We start from the raw sequence: 21,186 nt of genomic DNA, 5'->3' as shown, positions 1-21,186 counted from the left end.
ATTTTTCCTGACACGGTGCCACAGGAAGGCGAAAATGAAAGTTTCTTGTTCTCTTCTTTTGTAGTATTTTCCCTGTGTGTCTCATCAGAAATAGCCTGTGGTACCTGGCAGTGATTGTAGCCATTTTCCCGGAAAACTTTTTGGAGGTGATTTTGCCCTAGTGAAAGATTTTCAGAATTTGAGATGACTTAAGCATGTTGGACGAGGGTATTCACAATGCCGTGTTGTTGTGCTGGGTGTGGGGACTAAGAGTATGTGAGGTATCCATTGGTTTTGCAGCAAATGAGGGCACCAAGGAAGGACACTGCACCATTTATCTCTACTTCCATTATAAACCTAATGTGGTCATGAATACTATCCAGGTGTTCTAAGAGTTCTCCCAGTTTTCCACATCTTTAGGGCCAGATAGTAAAAGTGTCATCAGTGTAACGATAAAAGCAACTTGGCTTATGGAGCCATGTCTGTAGTGATGACTTCAAGTTTCTGCATAAAAAGGTCCACTAGGGATGGAGCTTAATGACTTCACATCACCACACTGTCCAATTGGTTGAAATAATGGCTTTTGGGATAGTGTCAGTAAAGTGGTAGAAATACAAATACAAGGATGGCAGTTTGCAGATCAGCACAGTCTAAGACCCAGCCATTGTGAGGTTAGAGCATGCATGATGAGCACAGGATGGAAACATTACCACAGTTGGCAAGCAAGAGGGTGCCAGTGATGTCACAGCCAGTGCAGCTATGTAATGTCAAGCAACAGTGACATGGCAATCATTTACCACTTGACAATGGCCGAGGAGAGTTCAGTCAAAAGCTTGTGGGATTTTAACCACCCGACATAGCTGGAAGCCCAAGAAGATTTTATTAATTCATATGGCTGCAAGACCATGCTTTCGTAGTAAATGTAGTTTACAAAACCAAATGACATTTGTATTTCTAATGTATGGAAGCAAACTTTGCTTTGAAAGAACAAAAATTACAATTGATTCTTTACCAGTAGGCAGCAGTAACAGTTGGTGAGTCAGGCACAATGAGCAATGTGGCACATATCGGAGATGTAATACAAATGTACTGAAAAATTCATTTCAGATCTTCTTCTTTTTTATATATTAATTTTTAAGAATAATTTTAATCATTGCTTATTCAGAATATGTGTTCAAGATCAGTTTAGACTCATACTTGCTCAAGTTCAGTTTAGGCTCTCTTTAATTGTGGGCACATTTATAATAAATGATATAATTTGGCGTAAAATAGTCGTCTGTAAAGTGATTGGTAGCGGCATAATAACTGAAATGGGATTAGCCTGTTATGTACATATTATTGCTGGGCATAGCCACAGTTATGTAACTTGAATATGGTCTCTTATAAGCTAACATTATGATAATATACACATAAAAGTTCATTGACAAAGTGACTGATAGAAGAATAAGCTAATCAGGGCTCATTATGTAGCCTTGGAATTTATAATGGAAGCTTTTTTTTTTTCAGGATCTGGACTGCATTATAAAAATAACACGTTCGCTGCATCTGCTTAAACTGAACTACTTTTGTAAATGTTTCCTCCATAAAATGGTTTTTCCACTTGAAGTAATCAATTTACTTAGAAACTTTTGGAATGATTTGTGCAACTTAAAAAGTAAATGATGTTACAGTCTTTTGTCATGCTACGTCTTTTTAATTATTCGAATCTGATTTCAGTTTTTAAACTCATTTAGAAGCCTATTCTCTGTCTTTGTTCTCACTCTTACAGATTTCGTTTATTAGGCTAACATCATTCCTGAACAAGTATGGTAGTTTTTGATTGACTAGTGCACAAATCTTTTCCACTAGTTCATTATCTGTTAAACCCATTGGATATTTGAAGACAAAGCTGCCCAGAGTGTGACAGATATCAGGTCCATTACAAGTTGATGATAGTCAGAAAACTGGAAGACTTGTTAGCTGTTTTGTTGAATATGTTTTATTTGTGAACATAAGCTTGCCCCCAGTCTTTGAAATGTAGGAAAATATATTGGTATTAACTTGTTTCAGAAGGGCATAACATTTAAATGAATAAGTAGCATCATTCTTACTGACAGCGTACTAACATTGTTCATAAAATTACTGCCTATTTTTGTGCCACTTTTAATAACATTATCTTGATTGCTCTTTATTACTCTCACAGAAATACATTTCTTTTCTAATTTCTTCAGCTCGTTCAGTAATAAGTGACTCGACAGACCAGAGGAACTCTCCTTACTTGCACTTAATTGAAGAGCTCTGTAGAGAAGGTGACAGGCTAACAGAAGAAGCACGTAAGGAAAGAGAGGATTTGCAACTACAGGTAAGTCTGCACTTTTTATTAAGTAACAATTTCACAACATAGTGCTACTTGTACATCCAGTTGTCAAAACTTCTCTGTAGTTGAAATCTATTTAGTGTGATATATTTCAGTCATCGAGAGCAGTTGTTTCATGACGGGGGTCAAGGAAACCATTAATTTTCCATGTTTTATGTAGGAAGTACACTATCAAAAGATGGAAGAAAGTACAATTTTGATGTAGCATTTGTTTTTAAACTTAGTTTCACAGTTTGGTATCCACACCTGCAGATAATACCATGGCAACAGAGGACTCGAGCCAGTGATGCTGGCAGCCAGCAAACTGGTCATGACGGCTGCCAGCAGGGTGCACCAACACCATGTGTACTGGAGAGAGCCTGTGGTTTACGAGGCAAGGAGTTAAGATGGCTGCCGACTCACTTTAGTTGCATTTTTCCTAGCTTAGAAGGCTGACCTGTGGGTATTCTGCCCCACTTAAACATTTACATGTTTTGGGGGCATACTCTTTCTCAGTTTGCTCTCTTGTCACATTATGTGTTCTGTTTTCATTCTGACTTGCGTTTGTTTCAATAGATTTAGCCCTTCGTATGTTAGAACTCTCACTGTTGACAACTTGGTATGACCCAGATAGTGTACACAGTATACATAAAACTGAAATAATATTGTCAGAGGTGTCATAGCTTTTTGAATGTTTGCCAATTCACAACAGCTGAGTGTACAAGTAACACTTACAGTGTTTTATTCTCTTCAGTAGATAAATTTTAGCTTTTACTGTGCCAAACTGAATGAAGAATTAAGTTTCATGAACCATGGATTTTGCCATTGGTTGGGAGGCTTGCGTGCCTCAGCAATACAGATAGCCATACTGTAGGTGTGACCACAATGGAGGGGTATCTGTTGAGAAGCCAGACAAATGTGGTTCCTGAAGAGGGGCAGCAGCCTTTTCAGTAGTTGCACGGGCAAGAGTCTGGATGTTCGACTGATCTGGCCTTGTAACACTAAAAAACGGCCTTGCTGTGCTGGTACTGTGAATGGCTGAAAGCAAGGGGAAACTACAACCGTAATTTTTCCTCAGGGCATGCAGCTTTACTGTATGATTAAATGATGGTGGCATCCTCTTGGGTAAAATATTCCGGAGGTAAAATAGTCCTCCATTCGGATCACCGGGTGGGGACTACTCAGGAGGACGTCATTATCAGGAGAAAGAAAACTGGCGTTCTACGGATTGGAGCGTGGAATGTCAGGTTGCTTAATCGGGCACGTAGGTTAGAAAATTTAAAAAGGGAAATGGATAGGTTAAAGTTAGATAGAGTGGGAATTAGTGAAGTTCGGCGGCAGGAGAAACAAGACTTCCGGTCAGGTGAATACAGAGCTTTAAATACAAAATCAAATACACATAATGCAGAGTAGGTTTAATAATGAATAAAAAGAATAGGAGTGCAGGTAAGTTAGTATAAACAGCCTAGTGGACGCATTATTGTGGCCAAGATAGACACGAAGCCCATGCCTACCACAGTAATACAAGTTTATATGCCAACTAGCTCTGCAGGTGATGAAGAGATTGATGAAATGTATGGTGAGATAAAAGAAATTATTCAGGTAGTGAAGGGAGGTGAAAATTTAATAGTCATGGGTGACTGGGCATTCGATAGTAAGAAAAGGAAGAGAAGGAAATGCAGTAGGTGAATATGGAATGGGGGTAAGAAATGAAAGAGGAAGTCGCCTGGTAGAATTTCACACAGAGCATAACTTAATCATAGCTAACACTTGGTTCAAGAATCATGAAGGAAGGTTGTATAAATGGAAGATGCCTGGAGATACTGGAAGGTTTCAGATAGGTTGTATAATGGTAAGACAGAGATTTAGGAACCAGGTTTTAAATTGTAAGACATTTTCAGGGGCAGATGTGGACTCTGATCACAATCTATGGGTTATGAACTGTAGATTAAAACTGAAGAAACTGCAAAATGGTGGGAATTTAAGGAGATGGGACTTGGATAAACTTACAGAACCAGAGGTTTTAGAGAGTTTCAGGGAGAGCATCAGGGAACGATTGACAGGAATGGGGAAAGAAATACAGTAGAAGAAGAATTGGTAGCTTTGAGGGATGAAACAGTGAAGGCAGCAGAGGATGAAGTTGGTAAAAAGACGAGGGTTAGGAGAAATCCTTGGGTAACAAAAGAAATATTGAATTCAATTGATGAAAGGCTAAAATATAAAAATGCAATAAATGAAGCAGGCAAAAAGGAATACAAACATCTCAGAAATGAGACCGACAGGAAGTGCAAAATGGCTAAGCAGGGATGGCTGGAGGACAAATGTAAGGATGTAGTGGCATATCTCACTAGGGGTAAGATGGATACTGCCAACAGGAAAATTAAAGAGACCTTTGGAGAAAAGAGAACCACTTGTATGAATATCAAGAGCTCAGATGGAAACCTAGTTCTAAGCAAAGAAGGGAAAGCAGAGAGGTGGAAGGAGTATATAGAGGGTCTATACAAGGGCGATGTTCTTGAGGACAATATTATGGAAATGGAAGAGGATGTAGATGAAGATGAAATGGGAGATATGATACTGCGTGAAGAGTTTGACAGAGCACTGAAAGACCTAAGTCGACCTAAGGCCCTGGGAGTAGACAACATTCCATTAGAACTACTGACAGTCTTGGGAGAGCCAGTCCTGACAAAACTCTACCACCTGGTGAGCAAGATGTATGAGGCAGGCGAAATACCCTCAGACTTCAAGAATAATACAATAATTCCAATACCAAAGAAAGCAGGTGTTGACAGATGTGAAAATTACTGAACTATCAGTTTAATAAGTCACGGCTGCAAAATACTAACGCGAATTCTTTACAGACGAATGGAAAAACTGGTAGAAGCGGACCTTGGGGAAGATCAGTTCGGATTCCGTAGAAATGTTGGAACACGTGAGGCAATACTAACCTTACGACTTATCTTAGAAGAAAGATTAAGAAAAGGCAAACCTACGTTTCTAGCATTTGTAGACTTAGAGAAAGCTTTTGACAATGTTAACTGGAATACTCTCTTTCAAATTCTGAAGGTGGCAGGGGTAAAATACAGGGAGCGAAAGGCTATTTACAATTTGTACAGAAACCAGATGGCAGTTATAAGAGTCGAGGGGCATGAAAGGGAAGCAGTGGTTGGGAAAGGAGTGAGACAGGGTTGTAGCCTCTCCCCGATGTTATTCAATCGTTATATTGAGCAAGCAGTAAAGAAAACAAAAGAATAATTCGGAGTAGGTATTAAAATTCATGGAGAAGAAGTAAAAACTTTGAGGTTCGCCGATGACATTGTAATTCTGTCAGAGACAGCAAAGGACTTGGAAGAGCAGCTGAACGGAATTGACAGTGTCTTGAAAGGAGGATATAAGATGAACATCAACAAAAGCAAAATGAGGGTAATGGAATGTAGTAGAATTAAGTCAGGTGATGCTGAAGGAATTAGATTAGGAAATGAGACACTTAAAGTAGTAAAATGAGTTTTCCTATTTTGGGAGCAAAATAACAGATAATGGTCAAAGTAGAGAGGATATAAAATGTAAACTGGCAATGCAAGGAAAGCATTTCTGAAGAAGAGGAATTTGTTAACATCGAGTGTAGATTTAAATGTCAGCAAGTCGTTTCTGAAAGTATTTGTATGGAGTGTAGCCATGTATGGAAGTGAAACATGGATGATAACTAGTTTGGACAAGAAGAGAATAGAAGCTTTCAAAATGTGGTGCTACAGAAGAATGCTGAAGATTAGATGGGTAGATCACATAACTAATGAGGAGGTATTGAATAGAATTGGGGAGAAGAGAAATTTGTGTCACTTTGACTAGAAGAAGGGATCGGTTGGTAGGCCATGTTCTGAGACATCAAGGGATCACTAATTTAGTATTGGAAGGCATCATGGAGAGTAAAAATCATAGAGGGAGACCAAGAGATGAATACACTAAGCAGATTCAGGAGGATGTAGGTTGCAGTAGGTAGTGGGAGATGAAGCAGCTTGCACAGGATAGAGTAGCATGGAGAGCTGCATTAAACCAGTCTCTGAACTGAAGACCACAACAACAACAACAAGGACTGAATATTGAGAATATCACAATTTTTAGCTTATATAGTTCTCCAGGTGGAGCTGTATATACCTTTTTCAAAACATTTAAACTGTTTATTAGGAAAATATTAAAATTTAAAATTGATATCAAGGTGATTTCAACATATAAATGGCAAACACTGGTGAACAGTATACAAGTTTTTAATATCTTAAGATCTTTGAATTTACAAACTTCAACCCCACATGGTATAAGGGTTTATTTGATAATATTGTAGCTGATTTTTTCAAGAGTTATATTTGATGCCATACTTGCTGGTGGAGCTCTTGGAGATGACAAATCAGTACTTTCACATTCTATTGTGAACAATGGTCATAGTCAGACACATCCATCATTAGTAAGCCTAGTGTTACATGGATAAGAGAATAGAAAGGAGAATAGATTAGTTCGTTTATTTATAGTAAGAGAGTTCAGGTAGAATGTAAATAATTCAGGGTAAAGGAGACCAGTCACCAAATAGCGGATGTGTTGAGTCATCGACAGGCACACACAAAAGAGAAGTGTGTGTCTGCATGTGCTCAATGGACACACAGTTTTGTGTGTGTGTGTGTGTTTGCATTTGCACACGCGCATGCGCGTTTGTGTGTGCGTGCATTTGCACACACTAGCATATATGCACACACGTGTGCTGGTGCAGTTGGGCGGTTGTGCATATGCGCTTAAAGGGGACTGCTCACCAAGTAGCAGAAGTGCCAAGTCATCAGTAGGCCCACACAAAAGAGAAAGAAAACTAGTTAATTTTTGGATATCCTTTGTTGAGCTAGAGCGTGTGCACGCACCCTCTTGCTCAAGAAAGGATTTACAAAAGTTACCTAGTTTTCTTTCTTTTTTGTGTGTACCTGTTGATGACTTAGCACTTCCTCTGCTTGGTGTGTGATCTCCTTTACACCTAAATTATTTATTGATGGATTAACAAATGTATGCTGGAACTTCTGACTTTGTATGGAACATATAAATTAGTAAGGGTACTGTTGAATAGTTTCTCATGATTTTCTTAAAAAGCCACACTAATTGGCAGTACTCATAACCGGTATCAATCAAAACTAATCGCCAGCATAAAAAAAAATAATAGAAGTTTAAACGGGTATAAGGTTGATCTGGCTCAGATTGAAGAGGAGATTTGCGGAATGTATAAAACTTCTTGTAAACAAGGGCACATGCTGAAGGACACTGCTTTAAGAGATTATTTAAAATGTAAGAAAAGCTTATCATAGCTGAAAAGCTTACATGTGAATGGTACATAGACAGAGCTCCCAACAAATGTGAAAGCACGGGATTTTATCAAACAATAAAACTTTGTAATCCATACACATTCTGTACTTTTGGACCCGAAAAGAGGAAATGATTAATACGTAACCTCAGTAAGTAAGCTGCAAAACAAAATTGAGCAAAATTGTGCACGTGCATTAGATATGCTTGATTCTGATCCACTTAGGGAGGACGCTTTCCAATGTAATGTTATCACTCCTAATGATGGTATAAAATCTGTTTCAAATTTCTCTAAGTCCACAAGTGTGAACTGTTAATGATTGTCAAATTTTGTAATTTAACAAAAGAAAAGAAGAAAGATACATCAAATCTGTCAGCCACTAACTTTCCTTTTTAATAACTGTTTCCCAGACAAACTCAAAACCACTGAAATTACACCAATCTTCAAAATGGGAATAAGTATTGGCCTTAAATTTACCAACCAATTTCTGTTGTTCCAATTTATTCCTGAGCTTTTGAGTATCTTACGTACAAATGTCTAAATAACTATTTCAAAAGAACATGATCTTTTTTCCTACTGACAGTTTGGATTGCATTGTGGTGAAAATATTTCTGCTGTTGTTACTGAAACTATTAAAGAGCTGTTAACTGTATTTGAAAATAAGAATCTGGTATTTTTTGTACTTTGTGATCTCAGTGAAGCCTTTGACTGTATAACCTTTAATACCCTGCTTGCAAACTGGAAATTTACTGCCTAAACAATTAGTATTTAGCTGTAATCAAGTCCTATTTAGCCGGCCGCGGTGGTCTAGCGGTTCTGGCGCTGCAGTCCGGAACCGCGGGACTGCTACGGTCGCAGGTTCGAATCCTGCCTCGGGCATGGGTGTGTGTGATGTCCTTAGGTTAGTTAGGTTTAAGTAGTTCTAAGTTCTAGGGGACTTATGACCTAAGATGTTGAGTCCCATAGTGCTCAGAGCCATTTGAACCATTTGAACCAAGTCCTATTTAAACAAAAGAGGACAATTTGTGTTGGTTAAAAATATACGGTTTTCATTGAAGGGAATTCGGACTGGTGTGCTCCAGGGCACAGTGTGTTGTCCACATCTTTTCATCATTGGCATTAATGATTTACCTTCTCTGTTACATGTTAACTCAGTAGTTTGTTTTGCAGACAACATGATACTGATCAGTACATGCCACAACACCATAGAACTGTATAAGGCAACTCAAGAAGAATTAGAACTACCATTGAACTAATTTTCTTCTATGCTCGATTAAAAGAAAAGGAAAATATGAATCACAGCACTTCACTAATCCGTAAAAGCTTTAGTTGTTTCCTGTTGACAAAACAGAATGACTGGGAATTCCTGCATGGTTTGTACTGTAAGAAGTATGCTGAATTTTTGGAATGTCACTGTCTTGTGTCTTCTACAGTGCCCTGTGTTCATAAGGAATTTTAATTCAATAAAACTTTTCTGTTTTGTATACTTGTTGGCCTTATTTTGTATTAATAATGTGCTGTATGTACAAAGGTTGGACAAAAATATGGAAACAGTGTGAGAAATGCATGCTTGAACATGATTGTAGCCAGCCCTGCAAGTGGCGCTGGTGTATTTGACCATAAACAGCACCTGTGCAATGTCCTCCGTAAGTTGCAAGTGTCGGTCATGGTCAGAGCAGTTTTCTGTGTAGCTGTGAGTGCATTATGTAAGAATTGAGTAAACTCAAATGTGGGAAAATTGTTTGTGCTCTTATGGTGGGTGCTTCTGTAACCAAGGCAGCCAAAGTGTTTGGTGTTTCGAGAGTCACCTTCAGCGAAGATTTATACCACTTTCAGGAAAAGTGGAAAAACATCATTAGCTAAGTCACAATGTGAGTGAAAGTGTGTGTCGATTCTGATAGACCTTCATTTAAAAGGACTGTGACAAAAAGTAAGAGGGCAGCAGCTGCAAAAGTCACTGCAAAACTGAATGTTACATTCATAAACCCTGTCTCAACCGAAACAACATGAAGTGAGCTCCGTAAGCAGGGAATTACAGTTTGATTTGGAATTTCAAAACCACTCATCAGTGATGCAAATGGCTGTAACAAGAAAACTTGATGCAAAAGCCATAAGGGATGGGCTATGGAACAATGTGGGAAAGTCATTTGGTCAGATGAGCCTTTTTTTCACACTGTTTCCAAGTTCTGGCAGAGTTTACATATGGTATACCATTCCAAGCCTTTGATGCAGACTACTTTCTGCCAAGAGTGAAACATGGCAGGGTTTTGGTGATGATGTGGGTAGCCATAGCATGATATTCCATGGGCACCATGCTTCTGTGAGCATGAGGATTAATTGTTGCATCTCCCATGGAATCACAGTCACCAGATCTTGATATTATTGAGCCTTTGTTGTCTAGGTGAATATGGATTGGGGCTAAGAAATGAAAGAGGAAGCCGCCTGGTAGAATTTTGCACAGAGCACAACTTAATCATAGCTAACACTTGGTTTAAGAATCATGATAGAAGGTTGTATACATGGAAGAACCCTGGAGATACTAAAAGGTATCAGATAGATTATATAATGGTAAGACAGAGATTTAGGAACCAGGTTTTAAATTGTAAGACATTTCCAGGGGCAGATGTGAACTCTGATCACAATCTATTGGTTATGACCTGTAGATTAAAACTGAAGAAACTGCAAAAAGGTGGGAATTTAAGGAGATGGTACCTGGATAAACTGAAAGAACCAGAGGTTGTAGAGAGTTTCAGGGAGAGCATAAGGGAACAATTGACAGGAATGGGGGAAAGAAATACAGTAGAAGAAGAATGGGTAGCTCTGGGGGATGAAGTAGTGACGGCAGCAGAGGATCAAGTAGGTAAAAAGACGAGGGCTAATAGAAATCCTTGGGTAACAGAAGAAATTTTGAATTTAATTGATGAAAGGAGAAAATATAAAAATGCAGTAAATGAAGCAAGCAAAAAGGAATACAAACGTCTCAAAAATGAGATTGACAGGAAGTGCAAAATGGCTAAGCAGGCATGGCTAGAGGACAAATGTAAGGATGTAGAGGCTTGTCTCACTAGGGGTAAGATAGATACTGCCTACAGGAAAATTAAAGAGACCTTTGGAGAGAAGAGAACCACTTGTATGAATATCAAGAGCTCAGATGGCAACCCAGTTCTAAGCAAAGAAGAGAAGGCAGAAAGGTGGAAGGAGTATATAGAGGGTTTATACAAGGGCGATGTACTTGAGGACAATATTATGGAAATGGAAGAGGATGTAGATAAAGATGAAATGGGAGATAAGATACTGCGTGAAGAGTTTGACAGAGCACTGAAAGACCTGAGTCGAAACAAGGCCCCGGGAGTAGACAACATTCCATTAGAACTACTGATGGCCTTGGGAGAGCCAGTCATGACAAAACTCAACCATCTGGTGAGCAAGATGTATGAGACAGGCGAAATACCCACAGACTTCAAGAAGAATATAATAATTCCAATCCCAAAGAAAGCAGGTGTTGACAGATGTGAAAATTCCCGAACTATCAGTTTAATAAGTCACAGTTGCAAAATACTAACGCGAATTCTTTACAGACGAATGGAAAAACTGGTAGAAGCGGACCTCGGGGAAGATCAGTTTGGATTCCGTAGAAATGTTGGAACACGTGAGGCAATACTAACCTTACGACTTATCTTAGAAGAAAGATTAAGAAAAGGCAAACCTACGTTTCTAGCATTTGTATACTTAGAGAAAGCTTTTGACAACGTTAACTGGAATACTCTCTTTCAAATTCTGAAGGTGGCAGGGGTAAAATACAGGGAGCGAAAGGCTATTTACAATTTGTACAGAAACCAGATGGCAGTTATAAGAGTCGAGGGACATGAAAGGGAAGCAGTGGTTGGGAAGGGAGTGAGACAGGGTTGTAGCCTCTGCCCGATGTTATTCAATCTGTATATTGAGCAAGCAGTAAAGGAAACAAAAGAAAAATTTGGAGTAGGTATTAAAATCCATGGAGAAGAAATAAAAACCTTGAGGTTCGCCGATGACATTGTAATTCTGTCAGAGACAGCAAAGGACTTGGAAGAGCAGTTGAACGGAATGGATGGTGTCTTGAAGGGAGGATATAAGATGAACATCAACAAAAGCAAAACGAGGATAATGGAATGTAGTCGAATTAAGTCGGGTGATGTTGAGGGTATTAGATTAGGAAATGAGACACTTAAAGTAGTAAAGGAGTTTTGCTATTTGGGGAGCAAAATAACTGATGATGGTAGAAGTAGAGAGGATATAAAATGTAGACTGGCAATGGCAAGGAAAACGTTTCTGAAGAAGAGAAATTTGTTAACATCGGGTATAGATTTAAGTGTCAGGAAGTCATTTCTGAAAGTATTTGTATGGAGTGTAGCCATGTATGGAAGTGAAACATGGACGGTAAATAGTTTGGACAAGAAGAGAATAGAAGCTTTCAAAATGTGGTGCTACAGAAGAATGCTGAAGATTAGATGGGTAGATCACATAACTAATGAGGAGGTATTGAATAGAATTGGGGAGAAGAGAAATTTGTGTCACAGTTTGACTAGAAGAAGGGATCGGTTGGTAGGCCATGTTCTGAGGCATCAAGGGATCACTAATTTAGTATTGCAGGGCAGCGTGGAGGGTAAAAATCGTAGGGGGGAGACCAAGAGATGAATACACTAAGCAGATTCAGAAGGATGTAGGTTGCAGTAGGTACTGGGAGATGAAGAAGCTTGCACAGGATAGAATATCATGGAGAGCTGCATCAAACCAGTCTCAGGACTGAAGACCACAACAACAACAACATGTTGTCTACTTTGAAGGGAAGGATGTGTGGTCATTATTCCCCTCCATCATAATTACAGTTTTGGAGAAAGAATGGTAGACGATTCCTTTGAAAACTGTACAGGACCTGGAAGTTGTTTTGAATACCAACAGTTTTCCTTACCATATTAGGCATTATACTATATTATTGTATTTTTTATGTTTTCATATTTTTGTCCACCCCATGTATCTACTGCTTAAAATCTGCATGCTTTGCTTTTTGCTTATGTGCTTGATTACATTAGTTTAAGACTGTGTTCCTTATGTCAGGCAAATTGTATCAATAATTTCTTGAGAATTTCTAGATTCACTGGCCTTCTAAAGGTGTTCCATGTATCTTATTGGTTTGCTTTCAGATGCCTCTGAAGCTAAGGTTGGCACTGAACAATATTTCTTATGCGATTGGTCCATTATACTTGAGCAATTTCTGCAGGTGTAGCTACACTGTACATTTGTCAGTATCAAGTAGTATCCCCATAGATATGTCCATAATACAAAAATGTTATTTGGAAACTATAGTAGCAGATTTATATACATGTGCAGCGGTCTCCAGTTTTGTATAATTTTGCATAATATGGGTAACAAATTAGTTAGGATGTGAGGGCAGTCATTGTAACTGTACTTCTCTTTGCGCTGACTTACAGTGACAAGCACTGAACACAAGTTGTATGTTTCAAACCAGGTAGAAGCAGCAGACAAATTGCTGCGGTCCACTCGCCAGTTTCTTGAAGAACAAGCTGCAGAACGAGAGCAGGAAAGGGATGAGTTTATACAAGAAATCAAAAAATTACAAGAGCGGCTGCACGATAGGGAAAAAGATAAGGATGACTATGAAAGAGTAGTCAAGGAGGTGAGGAACACATTTCCTACCCATAAAGGATTATAATTTTGTCTTCTGTAGAATTCTATTTCTTTTTATCACTTTCATCTTATTTACAACTTTGGCAAAGATTCATAGTACTTCTTCGTTTCATGCATGAAGTGCCCCACATGTACAGAATATGTATATTACAGAGATTGTGCTGATTTCATTTACCTTTATATGATTTCAAATGGTCATTTGGTTTTTGCCCTTATTGAACTAGATGCCCATGGTTTCATCAACCTTCCAGAGTATTTATATCTGCCTTAAATAATTATATACAACAAATAATACAATTATCATTTACTGGCTTTGGTTAGTAACTGCCTTAAAACATAATTATTTGAGTGGATTTCTCTGTCAGTAATCTGCTGCTTTACAAAAGAAAACTGTAAGGCATATCACAGAGTGCATTATCTTAAACAGTTTCACTACACAGTCCAGACAAGTTTCCTTCAACAGGCAGAAATTTGAATAACAGCTTGAATAATTTTTCCTCACCTTTGTGTAATGTGAAAATTGTGTTGAATTTGAATGGTGGTCTGACACTGTTGACTCAATTCCAGACTCTTGAAAAATTACTACATTTTTGTTTTGAAACAGCACATCATCTCTGCTTCCATGACTGTAGAAACGTATATACATTAACATGTGTCTGAGGTATGTCCACGAAAAATGGTGCTAGGTACAGGTATTTATGTTAGTAGTCACCTTGCCTCAGGTTTCTTTCTGTTTTGCCTTGACCATTTTGTAGGCAAGAAAATTGTATATATCTTGACTCATGTGGTATTATATTCTTTCTACTAACATCAACAGGAGGTGTAAGTGATGTAATACATGTTTCGTATTAGCTGGTGAGAATGTGTAGCCAATTTTGTGGGTTTCTGTATTGCATTCTAACACGTTGTCTCTCTTTGCAAAAGGGTGAACGGTGGGCTCCTGAGCAGCTCAGCGTAGTTCAGTCAGTGAGTTTTTATGTGTAATTGTTTTGTCTCAATTCTTGGCTTAACCTATCTGCCTTGCTGCCTGCTTAATTGTTCTGTTACTCACTGTCATATGTACGCATTGGGGGTGCTACCTTTGGCATTACCTGTAGCTATGTATTTGTGTTTCTGTTGTCTTTGTTTGCATTTGTGCTAAAACAGTTTATGCTAAACAGTAACCATTTAACACCTTCTGAAAATCCAGCAGTACTAATTTTTAACTCAAATTTAATGATTTTTTCCCTCTCCAATTTAAGTAGTGTTCTTCATACATGTTATTTTTTCTGGGTTCTGTATATCTAATGAAGATGGAAGTTGTAATAGTGATTATATTGAAGAAGATTTAATAACTCTGTCTGACAATTATTTAATAACACTGGAAATACTTGGATGGAATAATAATATAATAAAGGAAAGGCAACTACTCACCTGTAGGTAAATGATGTGTAGCACATAGAAACATGCAGCTGTGGGTGTATGTGTTTTCGTATCTGTGTGGTTATGCATGTGAATGTGTGTTCTTTTACTAAAGAAAGAGCAAGAGCTCAAAAGTTAGTGTAAATACTGTTTTCTGTTGCATGTTTTTATGCACTACACATCAGTCAGCTTCCTTTATTTTATATTATGACGAAAATTCTTAAATGACATATTTTGTAAGTCTGTCAAATCGTTGTGGCCTATAAAGCTTATATTTTGTTAACAACATTCAAGTGTTTAGTCCAATTAATATTGTAATACACTGCCAAGATTTTGCAACAGCTGGTTACTCTTGAGTGACTGTTAGTTTTTATGCATAATGTTGTACTGTCATTGGTAACTGAAAATTGATTGGTAGTACATTTAAATTTATTTATGCTCATTACTGCTTGCATGTGTATCAGGCTTTGATGTGGTTTTTTCTGAATTTGATCATAAACTTACCTAAAACAAAACTTAATTAAACCCAGTTGGCTCTTATTTGTCTGCTATACTTTTCTTAACTGAGTCATCTCACATTATCATAATTGTCATAAACATTTCTTAGTATGTTTAATGATAGTCATTAAGTTATCAATTGTTTTCATCACTAATATAAAGTCATACGAATTGCTTTACAGATGGAACAATCCATTTTACTTCTTCCATAATTCATGTTGAACAAACATGATAAACATCTTTTTAAACCAGTAAATCTATCAATTCCTTGAATACTACCAGTCAACTTCTACCTGGAACTGTGAAGTGGCAAAATAGTTGTGTTTTACTATGATATCACAGCAGTACCATTCAGTCTCCCAAATTCTACCTGCTATTACAAATAATTCATAGACAAAACAAACCAAGTTATCAGAATTAATATAGAAACCACTAATTAAGGAACTTATTCCATTCAAAGTTTTACACACACAGGCATCCCCAAGGGAGGACAATGGAATCTGGTACAACCTTTTAAGTAATTACAGAATTCTCTAGAATATCTAACAGTCATTGTTTGTTACATCACTGAAATGCAGATTTAACAAACTTTACCAACTATGGTGAGAAGTAATACAGCTTTAGCAGTATCTTGGCTTTTCTTAGTTATAATTTTGTTCATGGGGAATTATGTTGATTCCTGGTGGGTCACTATTTCGTTGCTGTTCTGTAGACAAGATGAATGCGAACCTTCACAGAATTATGGCTTCAATCTTTTTGTCTTACTTTCTCCTTCAGCCCTTATCCAGCTGCAGAAAGGAGCTGGTCCAGAACCCTGGCACATTGATTCTGTTGTCAGTTCCCAGCATATCGTAAATGTGGTGACAGTATACTTGCCAGTTATGTATCTCCAATTCCTATGATTCCCTTGCTGCAAGATAGAATCACAACAGTAGTTTACCATTTACTTGTGGACAAGGAAACCTCATTAAGGCTTGCTGATTCTACATTCAGTTTTACATGACAGAGGTATGGAGGTGTGCACATCTACAGAATTATACTTTATCTGTGGACCCCAAACACATAAATCAGAAAACGAAAGTACCAGTTTTGTGCACTAGAAGAGCGAGAAAGGAGTGTGAAATTTCAATCTTGAGGAAAAATTGTCTTATTGGGACCTTTTGAAAGTTTATGGGTGCGTCTCAGCACCACGTGCAGTGATCTAGCTATGAATTCTGCATTTCAGTTAATGTGCCAAACAGCAAATACAAGAATTACCTTGGCTGCAAAAAGTTGATTCTGCCTGCCAATTGTGAGGGTTGTCTTATTCAGTTTCCCACATTCATCTAGTCTTTTACTGCCCATGGGCTGCATTTTACTTAAACAACCCCTAAAAAGTACCTTTTAAAACACATATTGTTCAACTTCAGTTATACCAGGCAAGACTAAAAAACAGAAAATGTGAAAGTAATGTAACGAATTCAGTAACCTGATCAGATCTGAAACTTTATAAGCAAACCAAGTGTTGTAAATGACATCCAAGTTGAACAAGCCTTTCCTTTAAAAGTTTATTCTGTGAGTCTCCACTCATCAGAGAAGAATTAATACGGCTTTTTTGTTAATATACAGCAGGATCTCCTCAGTTGTGCTGATTTTTTTTTTTTTACATATTTAGTTCTTGAGACATGATATGTTTTCAAATTCATCTTATCAGTTGTATCAAATGCAGTTTTACAAACTTGCCTCCCTCTTGGAAAGTTTACTGCAGATGTCCATGGTTGCACACTTTTGATTTTCCATTTCCTCTTAATCACAAATGGCTAGTAGAAGAATGGAGACATTGTAGTGAAGATAACACATGACATAATTTTGAAAGTGACTATCCCCTTCTATGCTTCCATAGTTTATTAATATCAGGCTAATAGTCACCCTTGTTATCATTCTTTTCTTCATAATTATTTCTTTATTTCTGAAGGCAGTGTCATGTATCAAGAGTTACTCCACAGTATCAAGTGTCACACGGCATAATTTATTTGCTACTTGTGCCTTGTTCAGCTCTGTACCACTCTCACATTTTTCCCATGTTATCTCAAACTATCATTTCATTCTGTATTCTTATATTTCTAAATCCATTGTTGTAATATGTAAATATACACTGAGGAGCCACAATATTATGACTACTGCCCACCACAAGACTGATGTTGAGGGAATATGATAGCTTAAGGAAAGAGTATAAGCACAGCAGAGATAAATGGGAATTATTCTAATAATGATATGGACTGCAAATGGGGAAATCCACTTATGTAAGTGACTCTGACAAAGTGTAGATTGTTATGGCCCAGAGCCTAGGAGCGAATGTCTTGGAAACAGTGAAGCTGGCCAGCTGTTCATGTGCTGCTGTCATGAGCAGCTATGGAAAGTGGCAGAAGGATGGTGACACCATGTGTAGGTGACAAGGTGTTGGACTTCAACATCTCATCACAGAATGTGGAAGTGGAAGTTATACCCGATATGTAAAGCAGGATATATGTGCCTATCTATGGCAGATCTGGTGACAGTCTGCAATGCCGATGCAGGCACAAGTGTTGTGGAACACACAGTTCAGCACTGATTTTTAAACATTGGGATTCTCAGCAGATGATTCCTGTGTGTTTTAATATTGATGCAATGACTTTGTGAATAACGATTGCGGTGGAAACAGGATCATCGAGACTGGACCGCGAATCGATGGAAACATGTTGCCTGGTTGGCAGATAAATCACATTTCTTGTTACATCAGCTTGATGGTTACGTGTGGATAAGTGGCCTTGCAGGTGAACTGCTCAAAATGCCCCTTGGACATTGGCCAGTGGGTCAGTGTTTCGCTTGGGGGAGGGGGGGGGGGGGAGGAGGACCTTAGCTTAGAAGGTTACTTTTTCTGAGTTCTAATATCAAATTAAGATGGAAGACACAATAGTGTTTATATCAGAAAAGGTTTAATAGCTCTGACAAACATAATATTTTAACAATAATGGAAATCTTCAACTGAGTAATACATAAAATAAAAAAAAAAGGCAACCACTCACGTATAGTAGACTGATATGTGGCACACATGAAACAGTATTTACACTTGATTTTTGAGCTTTTTGTCTAGTAAATGCACACACTTTCACAAACTACTACACAGACATCTATATGCACTCCCCCACATTGTTATTACCTAAAGCACGATACCTGCTGTGGACTGCGTGAACATTATTGCAGACTAGTTCCGTTCCTTCGTGCTGGATGTCTTCCCGAACAGGTGTCCTTAGGATGGATAGGATGTGTGACTGCTGTGTACGGGCACAGGAGGAGCTGGTCACTGTTCGAGAACAGCTGAGCGTGTTGATGGCCGCGGTCAGCCGTCTTCAGGCTGCTGCCTCGGAATGTAGCGGCAGTGGAGAGTCTGGTGCATCGCGTGGTACACCCCAGGTGTTACATGCTTCACCCACTGTCCCTGCTGTCGAGACATCTTTGCGGGTACCGGGCGTGGTTGGGCCACTCTCTCCCCAAGGGGAGTGGCGGATTCAGCGGCGTTCGCGGCGCACGAGGCGGAGGGTAAATGTGGAGGCTGGCCGTATGGCATCGCCCGCTCTGCCTGTGAGTGGACATGTGGCTGCTCCTTCAGCAAGGTCCGAGCAGGCACACGGGGGGAGGGGTCTATTAGTTATTGGGAGCTCCAACGTTAGGCGGGTGATGGAGCCCCTTAGGGAAATAGCGGAAAGGTTGGGGAAGAAGGCCAGTGTTCACTCTGTCTGCTTGCCGGGGGGTTTCATCCGAGATGTGGAGGAGGCCCTGCTGGCGGCGATAGAGAGCACTGGGTGCACCCGACTGCAAATTGTTGCTCATGTCGGCACCAATGACTCCTGCTGTCTGGGTTCAGAGGTCATCCTCAGTTTGTACAGGCAGTTGGCGGAATTGGTGAAGGCGGAAAGCCTCGCTCATGGGGTGGAATCAGAGCTAACTATTTGTAGTATCGTTCCCAGAACCGATCGCGGTCCTCTGGTTTGGAGACGAGTGGAAGGCTTAAACCAGAGGCTCAGACGATTCTGCGGAGATCTGGGGTGCAAATTTCTCGACCTCCGCTATTGGGTGGAGAAATGTAGGGTCCCCCTGAATAGGTCAGGTGTGCACTACACGCCGGAAGCGGCTACAAGGGTAGCGGAGTTTGTGGAGTGCACATGGGGTTTTTTAGGTTAGAGAATTCCCTCCCTAGGCCCGACAAGACGCCTCCTGAGACGTGGCAAGGTAGGAGTAGGCAAAATGCAACAGGGAATAACAATATTAATGTGCTAATAGTAAACTGCAGGAGCGTCTATAGAAAGGTCCCAGAACTGCTCTCATTAATAAACGGTCACAACGCCCATATAGTACTAGGGACAGAAAGTTGGCTGAAACCAGACGTAAACAGTAATGAAATCCTAAACTCAGATTGGAATGTATACCGCAGAGACAGGCTGGACAGTGAAGGGGGAGGCGTGTTTATAGCGATAAGAAGTGCAATAGTATCGAAGGAAATTGACGGAGATCCGAAATGTGAAATGATTTGGGCGAAGGTCATGGTTAAAGCAGGCTCAGACATGGTAATTGGATGTCTGTATAGACCCCCTGGCTCAGCAGCTGTTGTGGCTGAGCATCTGAAGGATAATTTGGAAAATATTTCAAGTAGATTTCCCCACTATGTTATAGTTCTGGGTGGAGATTTTAATTTGCCAGATATAGACTGGGAGACTCAAACGTTCATAACGGGTGGCAGGGACAAACAATCCAGTGAAATTTTTTTAAGTGCTTTATCTGAAAACTGCCTTGAGCAGTTAAACAGAGGACCGACTCATGGTGATAACATATTAGACCTTCTGGTGACAAACAGACCGGAGCAATTTGAAACAGTTAACGCAGAACAGGGAATCAGCGATCATAAAGCGGTTACGGCATCGATGATTTCAGCCGTAAATAGAAATATTAAAAAAGGTACGAAGATTTTTCTGTTTAGCAAAAGTGACAAAAAGCAGATTACCGAGTACCTGATGGCTCAACACAAAAGTTTTGTCTCAAGTACAGATAGTGTTGAGGATCAGTGGACAAAGTTCAAAACCATCGTACAATATGCATTAGATGAATATGTGCCAAGCAAGATCGTAAGAGATGGAAAAGAGCCACCGTGGTACAACAACCGAGTTAGGAAACTGCTGCGGAAGCAAAGGGAACTTCACAGCAAACATAAACATTGCCAAAGCCTTGCAGACAAACAAAAATTACGCGAAGCAAAATGTAGTGTGAGGAGGGCTATGCGAGAGGCGTTCAATGAATTTGAAAGTAAAGTTCTATGTACTGACTTGACAGAAAATCCTAAGAAATTTTGGTCTTATGTCAAAGCGGTAGGTGGATCAAAACAAAATGTCCAGACACTCTGTGACCAAAATGGTACTGAAATAGAGGATGACAGACTAAAGGCCAAAATACTAAATGTCTTTTTCCAAAGCTGTTTCACAGAGGAAGACTGCACTGTAGTTCCTTCTCTAGATTGTCGTACAGATGACAAAATGGTAGATATCAAAATAGCCGACAGAGGGATAGAGAAACAATTAAATCGCTCAAAAGAGGAAAGGCCGCTGGACCTGATGGGATACCAGTTCGATTTTACACAGAGTACACGAAGGAACTTGCCCCCCTTCTTGCAGCAGTGTACCGTAGGTGTCTAGAAGAGCGTAGCATTCCAAAGGATTGGAAAAGGGTACAGATCATCCCCATTTTCAAGAAGGGACGTCGAACAGATGTGCAGAACTATAGACCTATATCTGTAACGTCGATCAGTTGTAGAATTTTGGAACACGTGTTATGTTCGAGTATAATGACTTTTCTCGAGACTAGAAATCTACTCTGTAGGAATCAGCATGGGTTTCGAAAAAGACAGTCATTTGAAACCCAGCTCGCGGTATTCGTCCACGAGACTCAGAGG

The 21,186-nt window shown here is 39.3% G+C and overlaps 1 protein-coding gene across 1 annotated transcript in view; it reads left to right on the top strand.

The window, feature by feature from the left end:
* LOC126236970 (golgin subfamily B member 1-like) overlaps positions 1 to 21,186 on the top strand; it is a 535,118-nt gene that overhangs the window by 323,658 nt on the left and 190,274 nt on the right. The window contains exons 26-28 of the mRNA XM_049946677.1: positions 2,190 to 2,320; positions 13,150 to 13,317; positions 14,253 to 14,294. Of these exons, the coding sequence (XP_049802634.1) occupies positions 2,190 to 2,320; positions 13,150 to 13,317; positions 14,253 to 14,294 (341 nt within the window). The remainder of the gene's footprint in view (positions 1 to 2,189; positions 2,321 to 13,149; positions 13,318 to 14,252; positions 14,295 to 21,186) is intronic.

Source organism: Schistocerca nitens, chromosome 2, assembly GCF_023898315.1.
Source record: "Schistocerca nitens isolate TAMUIC-IGC-003100 chromosome 2, iqSchNite1.1, whole genome shotgun sequence".
Classification (NCBI taxonomy): domain Eukaryota; kingdom Metazoa; phylum Arthropoda; class Insecta; order Orthoptera; family Acrididae; genus Schistocerca; species Schistocerca nitens.
This window is presented reverse-complemented; position numbering and strand designations above follow the sequence as displayed.